The sequence below is a fragment of the Mastomys coucha genome, unplaced genomic scaffold (assembly GCF_008632895.1).
Source record: "Mastomys coucha isolate ucsf_1 unplaced genomic scaffold, UCSF_Mcou_1 pScaffold18, whole genome shotgun sequence".
Lineage (NCBI taxonomy): Eukaryota > Metazoa > Chordata > Mammalia > Rodentia > Muridae > Mastomys > Mastomys coucha.
Genome location: NW_022196900.1, coordinates 94,080,363 through 94,103,654, shown reverse-complemented (window position 1 = coordinate 94,103,654; position 23,292 = coordinate 94,080,363). Strand labels below are relative to the sequence as shown.

Here is a 23,292-nt window from a genome sequence, read left to right as displayed (position 1 = left end):
GCAGAGCTTCCTGCCCCTGTGTTAAGTCACACACACACACCTCCTCCTGACCTCTTACACCAGTTTCCTCAAGTTATTAAACAATGACTGTTCTCTCTGCTTTCCACTTCCCACCCCCACACTATGACCAATCCTGGGAGGCTCTCTTTAAGAGCATGCACCTTTTCAAAGGTTAAAATTTCAACCCAGGGCACCTCAGTTTCTATCTACAACCCTTTGTATTAGCTCCATCACCAGGTCCTGAAAGCAGACTGGTCTTTACCTTGCATGACATCATCCATTGCAGCGTAGTCTGCAATTGGTTCATCAGCCTAGAAAACAAACGGAGACAATGAATTCAACCATACGGAAGGACAGGCTGAGGGAGAAGTGGGCGAGTCACATCACCCTGAAGTCTGACTGGTAGCTCCAACACTAGCACTGCCACAAAGCCTGTCCCATAGGTCACACCTTCCCACTGCACCTCAGCCTCCGGGTGCCACAGAAATGCCCCAAGATATACAGACTTTTCTATTTGGGAAAGAGGCACCCGTTCCCTCAGGGCCAGCAGCAATGCTCCTCATCCACTGAGTGCTACCTAGCTTTGTAGCTTTGTACGAAGAGTTGGTACCGGGCAGGAGAAGCCTTGTTCAGATGTCCTGCCAACTACGGGTCTAGGCTCCTTAACTCACTGTATACGGCCGAGCATTGCTCTCTTCCTCTAAACACATCTTTACTGGAAAGATGTGAAGTAACCATATTTAAGGGGAGAGTAAGCGCGAAGGAAAAGAGTCCTAACCTGCTACCCTTGTAACAGCTATTCTAGAGGCTGACCAAACAGTTAACTGATTTAGCAACTCAACATGCCTAGAGCATCATTCTGCAGACTACAGTTCTGGGTAGAGCCGAGAGTCAGCATGGGTGCCTGCTTTGTTGAACCAGAACTGGGGATAAGTAACAGACATGCCCACCCAGGTCAGACATCTCTGGACTTACTCTATTACACAGTATGCCCTTGTGTGGCACAGCAGAGTCCATCTAGCCACCAAGAGACAAAAAGAAGAAAAGGGAAGTCGAGAAGGCAGTGGAGGACAGAGCTAATGAGGAAACTTGTTTGCTTGTTTGTTTTTTGTTTTTTCGAGACAGGGTTTCTCTCTGTATAGCCCTGGCAGTCTTGGAACTCACTCTGTAGACCAGGCTGGCCTCGAACTCAGAAGTCCACCTGTCTCTGCCTCCCCAGTGCTGGGACCAAAGGTGTGTACCACCACTGCCCGGCTGAGACTTTCTCTAAAACACACTCAACACCTGCTAAATCCAAAGCCAATTTCCATCCTGGACATGTGTCTCCTTAGTCCACTGGGGTTCCCTTCACAACTGAACCAAGTGCCTTAAGCTCCCTCCCTTCCTCACAAAAGCATACCTCTAATTCCAAACTCTAAAATGTCTAATTCTTTCTGAGCTTGCAATAGGATATCTGAAACAACCCAATTTCTATATCCAAAGTCCTTTGATGGGCCACAGTTACAACACTAAAAATAATGTATGAAATTACCTCCACACTGTATATATGGGGTATATACAAAATATATCTCATTATGTCTATGCAAATACTTAAAAACCCAGGATCTCTGGCCCTTAAGCATTTTGGTCACGGGAGCCTCAGCCCATGCCCCTAAACACACACAAGAGTGGCGACCAAGCCACTGTGCTGTGCCTACCCAGGAGAAAACAGCTCAGAGATGTCTAATTAAATCACAGGAAGCTCTATTCTCTCTCCTCAATGAGATTTTCACAATTTTGTGTCCTGATTAGGTTTCTGTCAGTGTGACACAAGCTGTAGTTATCTGGGAAGAAGAACTTCAATGGAGAAAATACCTCCATAGGCCTGTAAACTAATCTGAGGGACACAGCCTTGATTAATGACTAATGATGGTGCTGTCCCTGGGCAGATGGCCTTGGGGGGGGGGGGGCTAAGAAATCAGGTGTGTCTAGGCATGGCACACACCTTTAAACCCAGAAGTGAGACCCTATCTCAAAAAAAAAAAAAAAAAAGAAAAGAAAAGAAAAAGAAAAAAAAAGAGAAAAAAAAAAAGAAAGAGAGCTGGAGAGATGGCTCAGCAGTTAAGTGCACTGACTGTTCTTCCAAAGGGTCCTGAGTTCAATTCTCAGCAACCACATGGTGGTTTACAACCGTGTGTAATGAGATCTGATGCCTTCTTCTGGTGTGTCTGAAGACAGCTACAGTGTACTTATATATAATAATAAATAAATCTTAAAAACAAAGAAAGAAAGGAAGAAAGGAAGAAAGAAAGAAAGAAAGAAAGAAAGAAAGAAAGAAAGAAAGAAAGAAAGAAGGAGAGAAAGGAAAAGGAGCAGGTTGAAAAGCCATGAGGTACACGCAGCCAACAGTGGTCCTCTGCAGTCTCTGCCTTGAGTGTTTGCCGCCCCGCCTGACACCCCCTCATGATGGACCACAACTGTGAGCTTAAAGAACCTTTCTTCCCAGGCTGGCCTGGTTGTGGTGCTTATCGCAGCAATAAAACCCTAGCTAGGAGATCCTGTTAAAATGACAAATGTACACTGTAAGTATCAAGAGCAGCAATCCTTTCACAGGTCACAGCCCTACCCTCTGCTCTTCCTTGAAGGGAGGAAGCCACATACCCATACCTGTTTTGTTTGTTCTTTTTGTTGTTGACTTTGATTTAGAGGGTAGGCTCTCTAACTAGTCCAAAACAAAACAGCGCAGACACAGTGGTGCATGTCTGTAATCCTAGCACCCAGGAACCAAGTCAGGAGACCAACCTAAGCTATATACTTGTCCCAAAACAACGCAATAAGCAAACCCAAAGAAATGTGTGCACACATAGCAAGCAAAAAAAAGAATGAGAGAAAAGGAGAGGAGGCTCATATAGAAATCGTAACCAGATCCAGGTCACTGAAGTGAAACCAGTGTGCTGGTTGCTGGGCTGACCCTGGGTTCTGACCCAGGCTTCTACCCTCGCTTTATACGTGGAATACAAAGAGATCTAAAGTCTGGAGCAGCTGGCCCCTTGTCAGAGAAGGTGCAGATGGGAATTTTCTTGGCAGAGCTGTCTATTCTGACTGTCTATAGCACTGACACCAAGCTACATAAAAAATCCAGAGAGGATCAAGAGCAGGTAGGTGTCTGCTCTGTCTTCCTAGGGTCAGGCGGCGCCTGATGCTGTCATCACTACAGGCTAGGATAAGACCCAGTGCTGTCTGTGCAGGTCTCCCCTCTCCCAGACTCTCAGGGACCCATGCCCTTCACCACCACTGTCCATCCTTTAGCTAGGGTGCAGCACTGAAACCCAAGGGCCACAGCTGGACAGTTTCTCACCTTTAATAAAATGACAGATTCAGGAATGACGCCAAGGGTGCCGAGGGTAGCACAGTCATCATTTAAAATCTTTCCATCAATTGACAAATTCTGGTCAAACGGAGCGACTGAAAAGGCATGCATGATCTGTGGCAAGAAAAAGAAACAAAAGTGTACACACAGGAGAATAAAACTCCAAAGACTCCAGAAGAAAGCAGCCCACTTGCTACATTGCTGGAGTCCCCATGAGGCTGAGCCTAAGACAAAGACAGTTAGACACTCAGCATCCTGTGGGGCAGAGCTTAAATGTGCTGCTCAGCCCCATAGTTCACATGGATCACTCCCATCTAGACTGGCCCACATCTTTCCAGAGCAAGTACATGTTCTCTCTCAAAACCACTGATACTTGAGCTGACTGGCATCTATAATCCCATTTATATAGGAGAGGTTAAAACACGAGGACTCCCCAAACTTAGGCTGGCCTGAGACACACCACTCCCATCTCAACAGTAGCAGCAAACACACATTTAAATTGTTTCTCCCTCTTTAGCAAACAGCCTGGACTGTGACATTCAGAGCTCAGAACTGTCATATATCCTTAGATTCAGTGCTGAGCATCTAGGAACCAAAATATGACTTCAGGAGAAGTGCCACATGACTTACACCAAAAAACCGTGATACATAATTCTTCAATGTCTCCAGATTCAGAACATTAAAAAAAAAAAGTTTTAAGGCCAGGTCTGATGAGGTAAGGCTGTATTTCCAGCCATTTGTGAGGCTGAATGGAAGGATCCAGTTGAGGGTCAGTCAGTGTAATTTAGTGAGATTCTGACTTAGTGGCAGTGCACTCAGGGTAGGCCCTGGGTTCAATCCCTGTTATCAGGAAATGCTAAATAGTGGTTTTCAATCATTTCTGGGTAGGGATTACATCCAGAGGCATCTTAGAAAAGGCACTCCTACACAATGACATTTTCTATTTCTAACAGGAACGATAACTCTAATGATAGTCACTTAAAACATTTTTTACTTAATTACATTATTTACTTTGACGTAGGGTCTTACTATGTATGTAGCACTGGCTGAACTAGAACTCACTATTTAGATATGCTGGCCTCCAACTGTCAGAGATCCACTCAACCCCTGCTGGGAATAAAGGTGTGCATTACCACTCATCTAAGAGTCTTCAAATGTATTCTGTAATAACTGCTACCCTGATGCCAAAGGACTCATTCAGCTTTCATGCTTTCTTCTTCTGTCAGCAGAAAGATAGGCCACATGTAGGAAACCAGTCCTTGGCTCCCTGCCCAAGTAAGGGCTGGAGAGGCTCTCAGCACAGGAGTGACCTTAACAAGGCCTACAGATAAGAACCTTGGCCAGGAAGATGCAACTTGGACTTCTCAACAAGACATGAACTCCCAGAGATTGAGCAGGGATTGACTAAATAGGCCTGTGACCAGAGACGCCAGGATATGGCACTGCCAGTGATCTTCGTGAAGTAGCAAGCCTCTCCCTGCACTTAATGTGTAGAAGAACTGACAAGGCTGGCTCTTCTAGCCCAAGACCAGCACAGTTCATACAGGGAACGTATCATCCATTCCTCTTCAGATAGGATCACTTCTTCACACTTGAAATGCTCTCCATGAGATAGGACAAGCACCAAATTAGCAGTACCATCTCTGAGGGGCTGAGAAAAGTGTGCAGAAGCCGTGCAGGGAGGAGAGAAACAAATCAAGATGGGGTATGCAGACAGATCTCCCTAGCAGTGTGGGTGTCAGCATACCAGGATGCAGGATGTTGCCCTGGACAATGGGGAATAACACTGGGACTACAGATGCGAAGGAGAAGGGGGAAACTAAGCCAACCCAAGTCTTACTGAGTTCCTGGAGTCTGTTGCTTGCCTGCAAGAGTATGTGTGCACCACCGTATGTCTGGAACTTCTGGGAGTCAGAAGAGGTCATTAGATCCCCTGAGCTAGAGTTAGAGGCCACTGTGAGCCACCACATGGGTGCTGAGTCCTCTGTAAGACTAGTTAAGAGTTTCTTAACTACTGAGCCATCTTGAGTCCTAAGGCAACTGTAAGTTTCTAAGCCGCAGTATATAGTAAAGCACCTACAATTATGTGCTTATGTTGTTGTGTAGGGAGTCATTCTTATTCACCCAGCAAAGCAGTGTGCCAAAAAAAATGGAAAGGCCTCATCCTACACTAGAAGAGGAAGTTCAACCCTTTTTAAAAAGCATCCCAACCAACAAGAACCGCACGCACGCCCACACAGCTGAGCAGGACAGGGTCATGGCTAGCTGATGCTCCTACAGCTACCACTGAACAGCGAGGGGAAATTCCATTCCTCCACCCTTTCTTTCAATCCTGTTTGACTCACAGTGCTCTTTGAAGCAAGAGTGGGAGAGGAGAGGAAACACGCAGCAAAGAAATAACCCAAGAAAAGTGGGGGTTTCATGTGAACAGCTGCTGCCGTGAGGCGGTTCACCCGTGCAGTAGCACGCGCTCCTAGGTGGAGAGGTTATTTCTGCTGCCTTAGGATTTATTCTGCACAAACAATGAGAGGTAAAAGCATCACAGGCCCTTAGAAACATCCTTGTCTACAGGGGCTCTTTTTCTAATTGGAGGGTTTTGAATGTTGGAGGTTTACCGCTGACAGGCAGAGAGCCGGTGATGGAAACAAGCCTTCTCAGACGCAAAGGGCACAACAACAGAGGAAAGATAGTATGCCAACACATTTATTTTCAGAGCCGTGGGTTCAACCAAGGGAAATGCTGTTCTCAGGACAATCTGGAACACATAACACCCTGAAAGGAAGCCTGTACTTTTGCCTCAATTACAATGATAAATATCAGCAACAAGAAAAATGCATAGCCAGTGACTGCCGCCACATGAAGGCAGAAGACGGGGGAACGTGGTCAGCTTCTGGAAATTCAACAGTGACTCAAACCACAGGGGCCGGATTGGTTTTCATGGACATCTTGAATTTATCAGCTCTTTCAGCCAAGGTTTAGAGACATGCCATTGGAACACACACTTATACAACGTTTACTGATAGCATCACAAAGCATTTGAGGAATTGCCTGTGTCACAATCACCTTATTGATTTGCGAGTGTTGGGATGGGCATTAGTCAACAATTTGGAAAACACTACTGTAGAAAAGAGGCGAGGATGACTTTTAAACCCAGCAAATGGGCCCGTGAGATAGCTTAGTGGGTGAAGGCAATTTCTGCCACGCCTGATGACCCAGCATGATCCTGGAAATACACATGGCAGGAGAAAACCAAGTCTCCTAGGTTGTCCTTTGATGGTCACAACTGCGCCCATGCCACCATACACATATCCACAATTAAAAAAAAAGTATATAAATGAACAAAACAAATAAGTAAACAAGTGTAAACATTCTAGCAAAGAGATAAAATGTCAGCGAAGACATAGGATAAAATAAAGGGAATAAGGCAGGAACAATGTTCTTTCTAAGCTGATTTCTGTAAGCCTTGTAGTCAACATAGTGAGTTCAGGACAGCCAGGAGCACATAGCAAGGCTGCCTCAAAAGCAAAGATTAGGAGCGGGATAGACGCTGAGTAGTTAAGAGCACAGTTCTTGCAGAGACCCACAAATGCCTTTAAATCCAACTCCTAGGGAACCCACATCTCTCCGTTTGCTTAGGCATAGTAGATATACATGCTAATAATTAAGAGAAAGTTTGACTGGACCCAGTGTACTGGCTATGTTTTTGTTACATACAACTGCCCCATTTAAGATCAAACAGTGGGGCATTTTCTTAGTTAGTGATGGGGGGGGGGGGGCAGCCCATTATGGGTAGGGCCATCACTGGGCTGATAGTCCTAGGTTCTATAAGAAAGTAGGCCCTTGGCACTTGGGAGGCAAAGGCAGGCAGATTTCTGAGTTCGAGACCAGCCTGGTCTATAAAGTGAGCTCCAGGATAGCCAGGGCTATACAGATAAATCCTGTCTCAAAAAACAAAAAGGAGAAAAAATTAAAAAAAGTAGGCCCTTTCATGGCCTCTGCATGAACTCCTGCAGCTGAGGCAGGGCCCTGCTACAGTTCCTGCCTTGACTACCTGCAGTGATGGATTACAATGCATGAGCCAATGCTGTCCTCCCCAAGTCATCTGGTGATGACATTACATTACAGCAAGAGTAACTAAGGCAAACTAGGACATCTGGTGACTGGTAAAGCCGGTGCTGTCATCATGCCTGATGTTTTGCACTACTCCCCTAGTACTCACAGGACTGAAGGAGAGAACAAGTTTCCCAAGTTGACCTCTAACCTCTACTGCACACATCCACACGCACATGGAAGAATCAAGCAAATGTTAACAACAGAAGCAAGGTGCTTTTATATAAGCCTGAGGACCCAAGTTTGATCCCCAGGATTCACATTAAAAGTCTGGGCATATGGAGCTGGAGAGATGGTTCAGCAGTTGTTCAATTCCTACCACCTACATAGTAGCTCTCAACTATCTGTAACTCCAGTTCCAGGGGATCCGATATCCTCTTAACTTCTCACACACACACACACACACACACACACACACACACACACACACACACACACACTTAGGCACACATATCTATATATTTAAATTTAACCCATATAAATTTAAAGATTAAGAATCTGAATACGAGCTGGACAGTGGTGACGCACGCCTTTAATCCCAGCACTTGGGAGGCAGAGCCAGGCAGATTTCTGAGTTTGAGGCCAGCCTGGTCTATAGAGTGAGTTCCAGGATAGCCAGGGCTATACAGAGAAACCCTATCTCGAAAAAACCAAAAAGAATCTGAATATGGAAGCTGGAGAAACAGCTCAGCAATTAGAGTATGCTCTGCTCTTGCAGAGGACTTGAGTTTGGCACCCAGCACTCATGTTGGTCAGCTTACAACTTCATCTTCTGAACTGTGCAAGGCATCTACACTGACGTGTACACGTACCCTCCCCCCAACTCAAACACACACTTATAATATAATTAAAAAACAAAATCTAGGTGTCGCAGCATGTACCCGTAACCCTCATTTGGAGGAAGCAGAGGAAGGTGGATGCTGGCACTTTTCTGGCCTAGCCTTACTTGGCAAGCTCCAAGACAACAGGAGACTCCATTTCAAAAAACAAGGTAGGCCAGTGAGATGACTGAGTGGCTAAAGGCACTAGCTTGTTACAAGGTATGCTGGTACACACCTTTGATCCAGCTCTCAGGAGGCAGAGGCAGAGGTAGATGAGAGAGTTCTTGAGAGCTCGAGGCTAGCCTCATCTGCACAATAAGTTCTAGGCCAGACAAAGCAACAGTGATTCACTGTCTCAAAACCAAACCAAGCCAAGCCAAAAATCAAACCCCAACTAAAACTAAAAAGCCTAGCTGAGACCTATGGAACGGTGTCTTTCAATCTCTACCCTTTAAGGCTGGAAAGAAGGCTCAGTACTTAATAGTCATTGGTGTGCATGCAGAAGACCCAGGTTCAATTCCTAGCACCCATACGGTCACTCACTGCCATTTTATAAGTGCAGCTCCAAGTAACTGGAGACAGTCTTCTCTTCTCTGCAGGCACCAGGCACCCACGTGGCCCACATGCAAGCAAAACATTCATACACATGATAAATAAACCTAAAAGTTTTGTAATAAAATCTTCTGGACTCCACATGCATGAGTAGTAGTAACACACTAGCCATGAAGATTATCCCAGAACAACATGAATTGCTCTGGGAGATTGAGCAGTTCTCTTGATGCCTTCCATACCAGCTACAGTGAAAACTCTTTTTTTTAAAAAAAAAAAGTTATTTTTTGTTCCAGGCAAGGGATTGTGGCTACAATGATCAAGGTGGTTTGCAATAACCATCTAGGAAAGAAAGTCCATGTTGAGTATGACACTGCAATGGTGGGGACTGAAGAAACTACGAGCACCCCTTGCAACAAGTGGTATTTGTCTCTGGAAAACTATGAAATCCACACTGGAATGGATCTGAAACTTTACTACCAACAGAGAGGAATTTCTTGCCCTTGGGTGCTCTTCTTACACAATTCATATGAATAACCTGGCACAGTGGTGCACGCCTTTAATCCCAGCACTCAGGAGGCAAAGTAGACTAGACAGCCAAGGTTATATAGAGAAACCCTACAATAAACAACAAATAAGCCAAATATATAAAAGGGGGTATGCTATTTTTAACTTGGGGTCTTATAAGCTTATTTAAAAGAAGTCCTCTCCTATTGGCTAACTACCACAAGTAGACAACTAGTTAAAGCTCAGCTCCCGGAAAGAGGTAGCTACATAAAACAGGCATAGGAAGGAATCCACATAGGCCTTGAGATTTCAGGCAGAAACAAACAAGCAAGCATTCCCTTACCTGAATCTTCAACTCTTTTAATGTCTGGTTGGCAGACACCAGCAGCGCCTTCTCTCCCCGAACCTTCCTGTGCCGTGTGCTCCTCCGGATGACCTGCTTCTGGTAGGACACATAGCCCTGTTGGGATGTCTTCTGTCGCTTGGTACTTCCATTGCTCTGCAAGATGCCAAAGAGAAAGCTCTGCTCAGGAGCTTCTTTAGGTAAACAGAAGCTGGATACAACTGCTCCTGAAACCCTGGGAGTCAAGCACAATGCACCCAAGATTCTACAGAGGTTGGAGGTTCACAAATAATGGGTGTGTGGGTAAAATAAACTTTAACTGCATGTAAGAAATTTAAATGTTTGGCCGGGCGGTAGTGGCACACGCCTTTAATCCCAGCACTTGGGAGGCAGAGGCAGGCAGATTTCTGAGTTTGAGGTCAGCCTGGTCTACAGAGTGAGTTCCAGGACAGCCAGGGCTACACAGAGAAACCCTGTCTTTTTTTTTTTTTTTAAAGATTTATTTATTATTATAAATGAGTACACAGAAGAAGGTGTCAGATTTCATTATGGGTGGTTGTGAGCCACCATGTGGTTGCTGGGATTTGAACTCACGACCTTCAGAAGAGCAGTCGGTGCTCTTACCCCCTGAGCCATCTCACCAGCCCGAGAAACCCTGTCTTGAAAAACAAAACAAAAAAAGTTTGTTCTGCAGGACCCACACAGCACAAGGTGAGAACCAACTCCTTCAAACTGTCTTCTGACCTCTACTTTACACACACACACACACACATACACACACTACATTAAAAAGTTAGTTAAAAATAAGCCAATATAGACTGAAATTTCAAGATTACAGAACTTCCTAAATAAATTTTAATTTTCTTATTTTATACATTTTCTTCTTGAGGCTGGGTAAGAGTTCATGTTTCATAGGTTGGTCTTCAAATCCCTGTGACTCATTGGATGACTTTGGAATTCTAATCCTCTAGCTCCACCTCCATAGTGCACAATTAAGGCAATGCACGATCCTGTCAGGTGCTGGGGATGGACCCCAGGGCTTCTGTACGCTGGGCAATCACTCTACTCCTTTTGAGAATGATATGGAAGCTAATTACCAACTGTAAAATGAGAGGTTAGACCGAACTCAAGAGATCAAACATACTTTTACTAAAAACAAGACACCGTGCTTCTTGATGTATTGGTGGTAGAGAGAGGGAAAACAGCTTCAACTATAACGCATTTTTGTAAAAATTGATTAAAAAACCACAAGTGAATGCTCAGGCCTAACTTACAATTTATAAAAAAGTTAATACACAGTACAGGCAACACCGAGAAGAAACAAGGTGAGGTGCTCTCCAAGAGCCTGGTCTAGATGGAAGCCACCCAGTCACGCAGACCATGCCAGTGGAATCAATCTGGGTTTGAGAGGGAGTTGGTGGACACAAAGTCATGCCTGCTAGCTTCTTTTAAACACACTGTAAGCACTGCAGCGCTGTGTTTATCCCTGCGATACACAGGATCAAGTATTTAGAACTTCATCACCGAACTGACCTAAGCATTCAGCAAAAAAGCATGAACTATATATGGACACAAGATACAGGCTGTACTAGTCTTTATAAAAGAGAATAGCAGGGGCAAATGTTCTAGAACATCTTTTGGTCTGTTTTGAGAGCATCTCATTATGCAGGTCTGCCTTGAACCTGCTATGTACTCCAGGCAGTGGGTGATCTTCCCATGCTGGCATTAGTGCTTGAGGCTCTCCTAACAAAGCCCTCCCTGAGGGGTCAACAAGCCAAGATTCTCTTGTTAACCAAGCCAGGGAAGGAAAGTGGGATTTTCCTCTAAATTAATTATATCTAGATAAAGTAACTAGAGCTGTCCTCTAGTTTCCAAGATGTCCCTGAGCGCCAGCTGAGGTGATCAGGGTACAGGAGCCACTGTGGACACACGGATCCCATTCATATTATTAATGTGTCTTGCAATTCATAAAGCAGCTCCCAGGGCATAGAATTTTCTCAGGTCTCTGGCCACTGGCAAGGCTCTGCCCAATCTAGTCACAACTTCCATGCACACACATGTGATTCTAAAATTCACAAGAAAAAGCCAACTGAGCAATCACAAAAACAACATTCAACTGAAAAGGAGAGCATTACCTACAGACAGAAGGTACCCATTGCACAATCCCACCCTCACCCCATGCCCCACCCAAAAGGAAGACATTACCTACAGACAGAAGGCACCCACTACACAATCCCACCCTAAAGGTCCCAGGCATCAACTAAAATCTTTTCAAATTGATTTTAAGAGGATCCAAAGCTTTTCCTGGAATTATTTTCTTTAACCCATGTCAACCCACTAAAACCAGTACAGTGGTGGTTGTTTTTTCCCCACTGGATTTAAAAGGCTTCCAATTACTTAAGTGATACCTACTGAGTATATCATTAACCTGAATTTTAGATAACACAGAAGGAACTGGGTTGATCTGGCTTAGAGAGGAGCGAAAGGGATTTGCTCAACTCCATTAAGGAGCATTAATGCCTCGTTTATGGCAGGGATTTATTTCAGTGAAACCAGCCACCCAAGTTCTGAGGAAAAAAGGGGCGGCGGGGAGGTAACATTCTGAAGACACTGGGTATCTATCCCCAGGGACTAACTAGTTACTATTCTCTAAACAGAGGGTTAGAGCTGAGATCCCCACCCTGCCCTGAACCAAAAGTATTTAAAACATTCTAGAATATTACAATATCCAAACATGGAGAAGGGAGACAGAGGAAAATTATAACATGTACAAAATAATTATGGCATAAAAAGCAATCCTCTAACATTCTGTATCGTATTTGTACATGTGAACTCTGCTGCAATCCACAACTGAAGGCAGGGATCCCACACCCACCTGAAAACACTGCTGTGGTTGTGACCACAGTGAATAAAACTGGATGTTCAGAGAAAGAGTCAGCCTGCAGAGTCTGAGTCACAGGAAAATGGAGAGTTTGCTAAACAACGCTTGGACTCAAACAGAGAGAAACACATCCACAAACTCCTGGAGAGAGAGGCCCTCTCATGGCCAGGCAAGTGTGCACACCAGCAATCCCAGCACTCTGGAGGCCACAAAAAATTATGGGATCAAGGCCAACCTGGGTTACGTGGCACAGCAAGCCCGCGACTCAAAAAGGAAAAAGTGGCAACAGAGAAAACTTGACTCCACAATGTCAGGAGATAGACAACAGACACAAACAGATCTGAATAGGGTAATAGGGCGTCTCAGCCAGAAAACCCCACGGGACCACAGAATGCTCTGAAGGCACCAGCCATCAAGCTTAACAAGGATAGATACTAAATTTGTGTGCCCACTGTCCAAGGGAAGGGCATAAAACTGTGGTTTTGCTCACTCACGTTTTTTGTTTGTTTTTGTTTTTTGAGACAGGGTTTCTCTGTGTAGCCCTGGCTGTCCTGGAACTCACTCTGTAGACCAGGTTGGCCTCGAACTCAGAAATCCACCTGGTTCTGCCTCCCAAGTGCTGGGATTAAAGGCGTGCGCCACCACCGCCCAGCTGACTACCAGACCTTAGGGTAAAGATATTCCAGCTATTAAGAGTAAAACATCAAGTGGAAAGCCCATTGTTTTGAAATAGTCAGTATTAGGTGTATGTGGGGCACTCAGAGGCAGGAGAGAGAAGGGGTGTGGGTAGGCAGACAAAGGCATCTCAGGGCTACACAATAAAAATCTGTTCCAAAAAAAGTGAAAGGGGTGGGGGTGGGGGTGAGGGGTTGGAGGTGAGGTGCAGACACTGAAGAGCTGGGTCCAGGGTTAAAGGCACTTACTGATCTTCCAGAGAGCCCAAACTTGGTTCCCAGTGTATTATTCCATTTCCAGAAATCCAATGCCCTCTTCAGGCCTCTATGGGTATCCAGCACATTTGTACATGGGTGTGCACACACACACACAGAGACACATACATACATCTAGCTTTTTTTAGCTTTAAAATGCATAAAGTGGGGTTGGTGAGATGGCTCAGCAGTTAAGAGCACTGATTGCTCTTCCAGAGGTCCTGAGTTCAAATCCCAGTAACCACATGGTGGCTCACAACCATCTGTAATGAGACCTGATGCCTTCTTCTGGTGTGTCTGAAGATAGCTACAGTGTACTTACATGTAATAAACAAGTCTTTTAAAAGAATGCACAAAGTGGTCTACAGACTTTACTTCCCATCCTGTCCGTCTACTCAGTGCAGTCCTTTACTTCCTATTAAGTTTCTTCACAGAAGGAGAGAAATCTTAAGAGAAACCATCCCTTCACTTGTTTTTAGACAGTTGATCACATCTCGAACCCTGAGGCTGTGAACTGGAAAACAGTTTCTTGTGGTGTGGCTCAGCCCTAGCACACACATTTAACACAAGAGGTTTCTGTAAACACAAGGCGGAGCAAGCAAAATAGGAAAACCCAGGGGAAAAAAAGGAGGGCCTTTGAATGGAAGGGTATTTAAGATAAAGTGGAGGAGAAGGGCCTTTTTCTTCTGGGATGTTGGTGGAAGAGGATGATGGACTTGCGAGCAGCCCAAAGGAAGGTGCTGAGCTCCAAACTCAGGCCCTCTTCAAGATACGATGCTCTCAACAATTGTGCATCTTCTCCAGGCCCCCCAAACAGTCAATCTTAGTAGAAATTTGATTATGGTGGAGACTGAAGGGCTAATGTCATCTTACTCCATTTATCACAATTCCCAGTTGGCAGGCTGGGTGGTGAAGTTATACACCTTTAATCTCAGCACTCAGGAGTCAAAGGCAAGTGGATTTCTGGTCTACAGGAACAAGTTCCAGAACAGTTAGGACAACACAGGAAAACAGTGTTGTGAAAAAATAAAAATAAAAGAGTTCCAGTTTGTTACCAGAAGAGAATCAGAGCGAATATTTTCCTTCCAGCTTAAAATGACATTGTGCCTTTAACATTTCACTTCATTTTTATTATCTGACATTTCCAAGGGGTTACTGAGGTGAAGCAGTAGTTACATATGAGCACTGCTCTTGCGGAGGTCCGATTTCAATTCCCAGGGACAGACAGCCAAGGCCTCCAAGGGCAGCTAAACTCACTCAGTGTACATATACCCATTCCCAAGCACACATAACTGAAAATATCATCTTAATAACACTTTTTTCATTGTGTGCACAGGCGTGTCTGTAGATCTTAGTAGAGTAGCTGGTTTCCTACCCTCCCCTGCAGTGAGTTTCCTGGAAAATGAACTCAGGTCATCAGGTGCGGCTGGTGCCTTTATCCACTGAGCATGTTGTCAGATCCAATGAAGCTGGAGTTACAGCTATCTGAGGTGGGAGCTGGGAACCAAACCCAGGTCTTCTGTAATACTAGGGCCTAGAAACTCTTAATCCGCCTGCCCCAGTTCAGGAAAGCAGGACTGTGCTTGTGTCACCACACCTATCACCACAGCCTCCCTTGCTTTTGCTCTAGACAGCCTCACTACAGGCCAAGATGGCTTCAAAGGCATGGGTGGGCAATCCTGCCCCAGCTTTCCCACTGGCCTTATGAGCAGTCACATTCAGCACTTTTCATTTGTTTATTTGGAGACCGGATCTCACCGTATAGACCAGGATGTCCTGGGACTCACTTAAGTAGACCAGGTCAGACCCATAGATATCCACCTACTTGCTAGTGCCTTGAAGTGCTTTAACATGACGTTGCACCACCATAGCCATCGCACAGTTACTTTTTCTTCCTTAAAAAATGAACTTTAGAGGACATGTAGTCCTTTTTTTTTTTAAGGGGGAGGAGAGAAGTTAACTGCAGCATGCTATAAAAACTAAAGAATTAGAAGTATAGAACAAATAGAGAGGGACCCAGAACAATACCCAGCCAGGGAAGGCAGACAGCAGGTGGCTGTGGACAAAAAAAAAAAACAAAAAAAGCCCGCAATGATGGAGTACTTCAATACATACTTGATTAAAGTCAGGATCTTTCTCCCCGTCTGGCTTAGCTTCCTCCTTGTCTTCTTCTGTCTCAGAACTACTCACATTCAGCTCTGGAGCTGAGTCCTTCATCACCTGAACACACCAGGAACAGAAAGAGGAGTCAGGCCTAGGAGAACACGCAGTAGTGGGGGCAGGGCTTGGGACTATGAGATGTGAGTGGGACAGGAATAGGAACTACTGTCATTGCTCTTTAGTTTTTATAGTCTAACCCTGTGGATTATTTGTTTATTTATTTTATTTGGGGGCCGGGGGAGGATCGCCTGACTCTTGTAGCTCTTGCTGTCCTGGAACTCACCATGTAGACCAGGCTACCACTGTTCCCAGCCTAGTTTTAGTTTTAATTCTGTAGTTATGCATGGGCATGTATGTGCACAGGAGCTCAGGTGCCAGAAGCATCAAATACCCTAGAGTTTTAGTTACAAGTTGTAAGTCTTCTGACAGGAACAGAGAAGTGGACAGAGGAAGTGGTCTTTCTGCATGGTCAAAAGGATTAAAGAAATCCCGGGCAGATGTGGAGGTGCTTATAGTAAGTCCGCCCCTTTCTCAGCAGGTTTGGATATAAGGGCCTTTATTTTACTCTGTGACACAGAACCCTGCACCTGTCATACAGGCTTTGGAAGGTGACATTCTAAAACAATGTATTTTAAAACTCTCCAAACCGTGGGGTCTAACTGACAGACATTCAGAGAACTAGGCTGACTCCCAAAGCCAATCCTAGTAACAGAATGGTAACTGTCAATCACCCTCCTATTACACCCACCTTTCAGGTGAGTGCTGAGGTCCGACTTCACTTCCCTGTCCTGCTATGCTAACTATGTTCCCACCAAGTCTAAACTCAACAGGCAGGGCAACTTTTAAACCAGAAGTCAGACAGCATTGCCAGTTCTCCTATTCCCCCCCCAACCCCCCCACCATTCAAGTTCCACTTTAGTGGTTGGACTTGATTGCCCACCTCTCCTAGTCATGGCCACAAGGAGAACTATACCTTTTTGTTGTCCACAACTTTGTGGACATAGATGGTGGCTTGGGTGTACTCTCGAAGGTCCCTCTGCTGCTGGCACAGTAGACCTTCTCTGCAATCTGGACAGAGATCTAGAAAACAGTAGAGCAGAAGAAACTCAACAATCACCGCAGAAACCTCTGTCAGTTGCTACAGCATCCTCAGTACCACCGTGTTGGGCTGCATGCGAAAGCAAGTGCTACCTACAACTAAATGCTCAGAAGACGGCGGCTCGCAAGCCGACAGGAGCATCTGAACAGCCACACGATCTTTAACATCAGGTAGAAAAACAGAACAAGGGACCCTCCTCTTCCCCCTTAAACACTCAACTTTTAATGAAAGGAACCAAAAAGAGATGAAAACTTACTAGGCTCAGAAATATACTGTGTTTGAGAAGGATTTACGTCTCCCACTTCAATTCTTGTGATTTTAATTACTTTATCCACAACAAAGAGCTTTTGAATCATTTGCCATTCGCTGGGCCATATGAGAGCTATACTGTGCAAAAAAAAAAAAACAAAACAAAAACAAAAACAACAAACAACATGCCTTAAGACACATGGAGATCAACAGAGCAAACAGCCTACAGCAGAGTCAGCAGGGAAGCTTTATAGCTAGTGCCTGAGTGGAGTCGGTTAGCCACAGAGAGGGATGTGCACCCAGTAATGTTATTTATAGATAACACACTAAATATACTACATAGTTAAAAAGTGCAACACATTCAACTATGTACACCTTAATCCTGCCTTGGGTTTTAAGCAGAGGTCTCAACAAGTGGCTGGGGCTGACTCAGAATTTGTGACCGTCCTGTCTAAGTTTCAGTGTGCATCTTTAAATTGAAAACTTTATAAGTCAGATGACTCAAATTCAGCCATAGAAGAAGAGAAGAAAATGGGAATAAGAAGGAAGATAAGGAGGTTGGCGAGATGGCTCAGCGGATAAGAGCACTAAACGTTCTTCCGAAGGCCCTGAGTTCGGATCCTAGCAGCCACATGGTGGCTCACAATCACCCATAATGAGATCTGACACCCTCTTCTGGTGAGTCTGAAGACAGCTACAGTGAATTACGATGGAGTAAGTGGGGCCAGCAGAGTTTAATTCCCAGCAGCCACACACATGATGGCCCACGGCCATCTGTACAGCTACAGTGTACTCATACATATAAAATAAATAAATAAATCTTAAAAAAAAAAAAAAGGAAGATAAGGCCTCTGGGGTTTGAGTTGTACTTGAGCTGGGTGACTGCTGGAATAAGTCTTGAACCAGCACGCACAGGTCACATGGTGCTGGGTATCACGCCAGGTCCTAGTATATGCTACACAGACTCTAGTGACTCAGTTACATCACCAGCTCTTGACATACTGTTCCTAAGTGTCATTTTATATACAGATAATAAAAACACCATGTTCCTTTAAATAACCTAAAAACATTAAAATATAAAGAAACTACAGTCCATCTTTATCACAGGGGATTTTGAATTCCTTAGATTTACTTATTATGTGCTGCAGAGGGCCAGCCTCTTTCTCTTCTCTCTAAAGGTTGACAGCTGTAGAAAAAGACAACTATTAGGTGTGTGCAAAAGCAACTACAGGTTCTTTTGATACCTTTTTTTAAAAAAAAGATTTATTTATTTTCTATGTGAGTACAATGTAGCTGTCTTTAGACACACCAGAAGAGGGCACTAGATCCCATTACAGATGGTTGTGAGCCACCATGTGGTGGCTGGGAATCGAACTCAGGACCTCTGGAAGAGCAGTCTGAACTGCTGAGTCGTCTCTCCAGCCCACAACTGCAGCTTTTGCATTGCTGAAATTACCATATTAGGAGGAAACATTTTCAATTAATGTGGTAATCACATACAGCATTTGAATACACAAATCTTACTTTGTTTCTTGCTAATGACTTATTAGTTGTCATCAACTAATGTTTATTTTATACTACGGAAATGATGTTGTACAAAAACCAAATTTGTGCAATTTTCTTTTTATGGCCTTGTAAAGCAGCAAAGATAACTCAATAACCGTAGCATTTGCTACAGGAACATCTAAGAACATACAGTGCAGTGGAAATTCAAAAGGAGACGAGAGCCCCAAAGCTGAGAATGGCAGTTGAGGATGAACGACTGAGAGCTGCCAATGAACTCAGCATGGACATTACTTTGGTGCCTGAAGCCAACTGGAAAGGTGAGAAGGCGGGGTGATTGGGTACCTCATGAGATAGGGGGTGCGTGTGTGCGATAAAGGATCTCGTCTCAATCTGACTGTGGTGTACAAGAGAACATGGACTGAATATGACAATTTGCAACAATAAGCTCAGTGGTTGGCTCAAGAAACTCCAAGGCCAGGCCTGCACCAAAAAAAAAAAAAAAAAGCTTGGTTATGGTTTGGTGTCTGCTGCTGGTCTGATCCACTGCAACTTCTGAATGCTCACAGAACCCTTACCCTGAAAAACACACTCAGCAAAACGATGGAATGCACCAGAAGTGCAGCACCTCAGCCAGCTCCGTCAGGCCATTCCTCTATGGTAATGTACAAACACACAACTAACACTTCAAACGCTGAATGAACCTGTTCCACCACCTTCAATTGACTTTTTTTACCAGTCACCTTTCCACTCCTTTAAGAAAAAAACACTTCTACTACCAGCAGGACTCAGAAAGTGCTTCCCAAGACTGCTAAGTACTGAAGCACTGAGTTTTAAACTACAAGAATAAACTTACTTCTCATCTGCAAAAATGCTGTTTGTAATGGTTCCTTTTTTGATTACTAATAAAGATATATGGGTTTCTTTATGATTTAAAAATCAGTCTGAAGAAACTGCAATTCCCTCTGCACAAACCTACCTAATACAACCAAGACTACACTAACTATGTGAGTGGTAATGATGCTGACCTAGAGACACCAGTAGAAAAACATCCAGGCAACTGGTTGACAGTGGAAGAAAGGACACGAAGGTAGCCTGAATCTCCTTTTAAAGACAACTGTCCACAGCCATAGGTTGTATCTAGAAGTAATACAGTGAGGTGGCCAAGTGTATTCCTAGTGGAAATCCCCCAACCACACTTGATCGCTGGGGACAGATGGCCACACGCATCATGAAGAGAAGAGAACTCACAGTTTTGAGTCTTCTTTGGTGAGGGAAGGAAATGTAAACATGAGTCCTCCATGTGGGCACAGAAGGGCAGCGTTCCCAATTGACGACACAGGAGTAGACCTTGCAGGCTTTCTATTCAAACAAGACAAGAGAATAAATGCAACCTCACTGCTACACGAAGAGGTCTTTGTGTCTGTCTGTCTGCCTGCCTATCTAATTACCCACCCACCTACGCATTTACTGTGGTGTTTGTTTTGAGGCAGGGTCTCAGTATGGCATTCTGGCTGTCAAGAAGATCAGGCTTGCCTCAAAATCCTAACAGAATTGCCTGAATCTGCCTCCCAAGTGCTGGGATTTGTTTGTCACTGCACCTCAACAACTTTAATTTGAAGTAAATGTTTGCTTAGTGTATGTGTGTGAGGGGATGGGGTGGGGAAGGAGTATCTGCATGCATGTTCACATGTGTGTACTTGGTTGGTACACATCGCATGTGTGTGATAGCTCAATGCTGACACCAGGAGTCTTCATCATTTTCCCTCCTCACCTCTCAGTCAACCCAGAGCTCACCTATATGGGCTAACCAACCAGGAAGCTGGTTCTGGGGGTACCCAGGCTCTGCTTTTTCAGTATTGAATTACAGCTGAGCCTCAATTTGCATAGGTTTTGCAAATTCAAAAGTTCACACTATCTGACCTTCTAACCACTGAGCCATCTATCTCCATAATCTGTAACATTTTATTTATTTATGTATTTATTTATTTATTTTGGTTTTTGATACAGGGTCTTACTCTGTGTGTGGCTTTGGCTGTCCTGAAGCTCACTATGTAGACCAGACTGTCCTCGAACTCAAAGAGATCCACCTGCCTCTGCCTCCTGAGTGCTGAGGTTAAAAGCATGCAACACTACACTTGACTCAACATTTTTAAAAAAATAAATATTTTAAACTAGAGATATGTATAAATGGACATTACTAAATTTTTGCTTTGGGTTTAATTGTATAGCTTATTAGAAAAGAAAAGATCTATGTATTCCACGTAAAGTAACCAAGAATGCACTGTTAAGTGGAATCCATTGAGTTATAAAATAAATACCAGAGTTAACCCACAAAAATTAACAAAAAGAAATTTCTAATTTCTACCTAACAAATTTCCGCCATTCATCTAAAAAGAAGTGTGACACAATATAGAGAGCGTCCGTGTCCTGGGAACAGAAAGCACAAACAGAATGTTAGCTTAGACTCCCCCAACACCCACCCCTTTCAATTTTCAAGGTGAGTCTCTCTTTCAACTTCAACTTGGCCTGGAACTGGCTGAGTGGCCCAGGCTGTCCTCCAACCCACAATGACAATGTACATGCAGCCTTCCACACCACATGGTCATAGACATGGACTATCAAACCCACTGTGAACCACAGCATTGAAACACACACCCTTGTTAATATTCAGGTTGTGCAATAAAATGGAACTAGTGAGCTGGTGTGGCTCCCAAGTGAGGGAAGGAAGTGAAGGAGAACGAGAAGAGCACCAGGTTGACCTCACATAAATCAGGCTGAGGCCTTTAAAGCTGGGGGCCGTTTTCTCTCTGAGGCGATCACAGTACCTCTGGCCAGTTACTGAGACATGGCCTGTTTTTGTCCTGGAACAAGTTTGGAAGTGAGGCCTTCTGCTCATTTGCGATCATTTTATGCAAGGCTTCATTTTCTTCACCTTCTCGTTCTAGTATCTGAAAAACATCGAAGCAGTCAGCTGACTCCCACTGACCACAGGCGCCAGCCACCCCCGCTGTCCCCAGGGAGGGGCAAACCATCCCACAGACATCAGGAGCTGTGCACCTTGCATTGTGAGCAGCACTCTTTGTAACTTGGGAACTCAGGAGCCTTTGGGAAGTACTGCTGCAGTTTGCTCCAAGCCTCTTGAGAAACTAGCCTTCTTTCATTTTCAGATATGCTTAACTCCCCTAAATTAAAAGAGAAGAAATTTATTTAAAAGCAGGGATGAAAGAAGTCAACATGTATTTCTTCTGTGTGCGGCCACGGCACCTGTGTGCAGGCCAGAGGACCATGTGCAGGGGTCAGTCCTCTCCTTCCACTGTGTGGGGTCTGGAGAGTAGCTTAGGAGGCTGAGGCTCCATCATAATAAGCACTTCTCCCAGAGCCACATCACTGGTCCCCAGTCCCTATCCTGATGCAGTCTGTAGGCGCTCTTTGGTTCATGTGTGAGTTATCAGCACTGGCTTTAGCTGCAGTGCCAACATGAGCATAGCCAAGCCACCGCACACAGTCAATGTTTAATGTCATTGTAGTCAGGATCCACCCACCCTAGGATCTGAGTTCTGGCAGGGGTTAAGAGCACTTGTCTCAGGCAACACACAAAATTCCCAATTTCCCCCAGACTCTGCTTGACTCCTAAAAGCATCTTGCCCTGCAACAGTTTGTTCAAGGCTGTGTGGACCTCCATGAGCTCTTTAAAGCAATGCCTTGACTCATCTGAGTCTTTGTCATTCAACCTCCAAATTGGTTCTGGTTTTACTGCTTTTTTGTTTTTTTGTTTTTGTTTTTTCAATTTTAAGTGTGTAGAAGCTTTGCCTGTCTGTCTGTCAGTACACTACATGGGCAACTAATGCAAAAAGAGGTCAGAAGGCAATAGATCCTCTGGAAGAGCAACTAGAATTCTCAAAAACCTGAGCCACCTATCACCCTCATCTTGGTTTTCTATGAATCTAGAAGGCCCTTTGACTCGCTATGCTGGGGTGACAGGTGTGGGCCACCCCACCAGTCAGCAATAAGACAAAAGAAGAATACTCTGGTGGTGATGAGAACCACATAATCTCAGAGCGCTCAGATTAATCCCTGCAGCCAGGACGCAATTACATCCCCCAACTGATTTCTATTAATTCCAGATACTCCAAAGAAAACAGGAGTGACCCAGGCTCACAGACCCACAAGCGAGTTCTTTCCATGTCCACTGGCCAGGAAGCTACAGATGTGTTAACAAGCAATATAGCCACATTTCAGAGTAAATCTACCAGAGGCAGCATAGCACCTGGGTTAACAAAGCTGTCTTTGCCATACCCAACACATTCTAATAACACAAAATATAACCTTGAGTTAATTCTGGCCCTCCCACACCCCACCCCTTCTGATCCTCTGAATAAACTCGAAGAAAGGCTATGGTGAGCCAGCGTGGTGTGGTGGAGGCCTGCAAGAGTACAATATGCTGCTGTAGCTGGATCCCGAGGAGGCCAAAAGCTCAAGGTCAGTCAGTGCTACAAAGCACAGAAAGGAGGCAAGCAAGCCCTCTCCTGCTGTCCACCCTCCAGCTCAGCCTTCCTCCTTGTTCCTGGCTCAGGGCCTGGAACAACCCTCTCCTGTACCTGAGAGTCAGGGACAACAAGAACACTCTGGAAAGGTCCAGAGAATAGTTAGACACAGGGAAAAACAGAAAAAAAAAATATCTCACAAGTTTAGAAAACAATGTTTGCCGGGCAGTGGTGGCGCACGCCTTTAATCCCAGCACTTGGGAGGCAGAGGTAGATGGATTTCTGAGTTCGAGGCCAGCCTGGTC

General features: G+C 44.7%; 1 protein-coding gene across 7 annotated transcripts in view; it reads right to left on the bottom strand.

Moving 5' to 3' along the window:
• The window catches only part of Usp48 (ubiquitin specific peptidase 48), a 67,908-nt gene that overhangs the window by 5,242 nt on the left and 39,374 nt on the right, over window positions 1-23,292 (bottom strand). For all 7 annotated transcript variants that reach the window (XM_031379130.1, XM_031379125.1, XM_031379126.1 and 4 more), the window contains 10 exons: window positions 21,561-21,685; window positions 21,329-21,451; window positions 20,869-20,930; window positions 19,752-19,862; window positions 17,005-17,135; window positions 16,623-16,729; window positions 15,605-15,709; window positions 9,680-9,835; window positions 3,338-3,463; window positions 263-311 (listed from right to left, as the gene is read on the bottom strand). In XM_031379130.1, coding sequence (XP_031234990.1) covers window positions 263-311; window positions 3,338-3,463; window positions 9,680-9,835; window positions 15,605-15,709; window positions 16,623-16,729; window positions 17,005-17,135; window positions 19,752-19,862; window positions 20,869-20,930; window positions 21,329-21,451; window positions 21,561-21,685 — 1,095 coding nt within the window. The remainder of the gene's footprint in view (window positions 1-262; window positions 312-3,337; window positions 3,464-9,679; window positions 9,836-15,604; window positions 15,710-16,622; window positions 16,730-17,004; window positions 17,136-19,751; window positions 19,863-20,868; window positions 20,931-21,328; window positions 21,452-21,560; window positions 21,686-23,292) is intronic.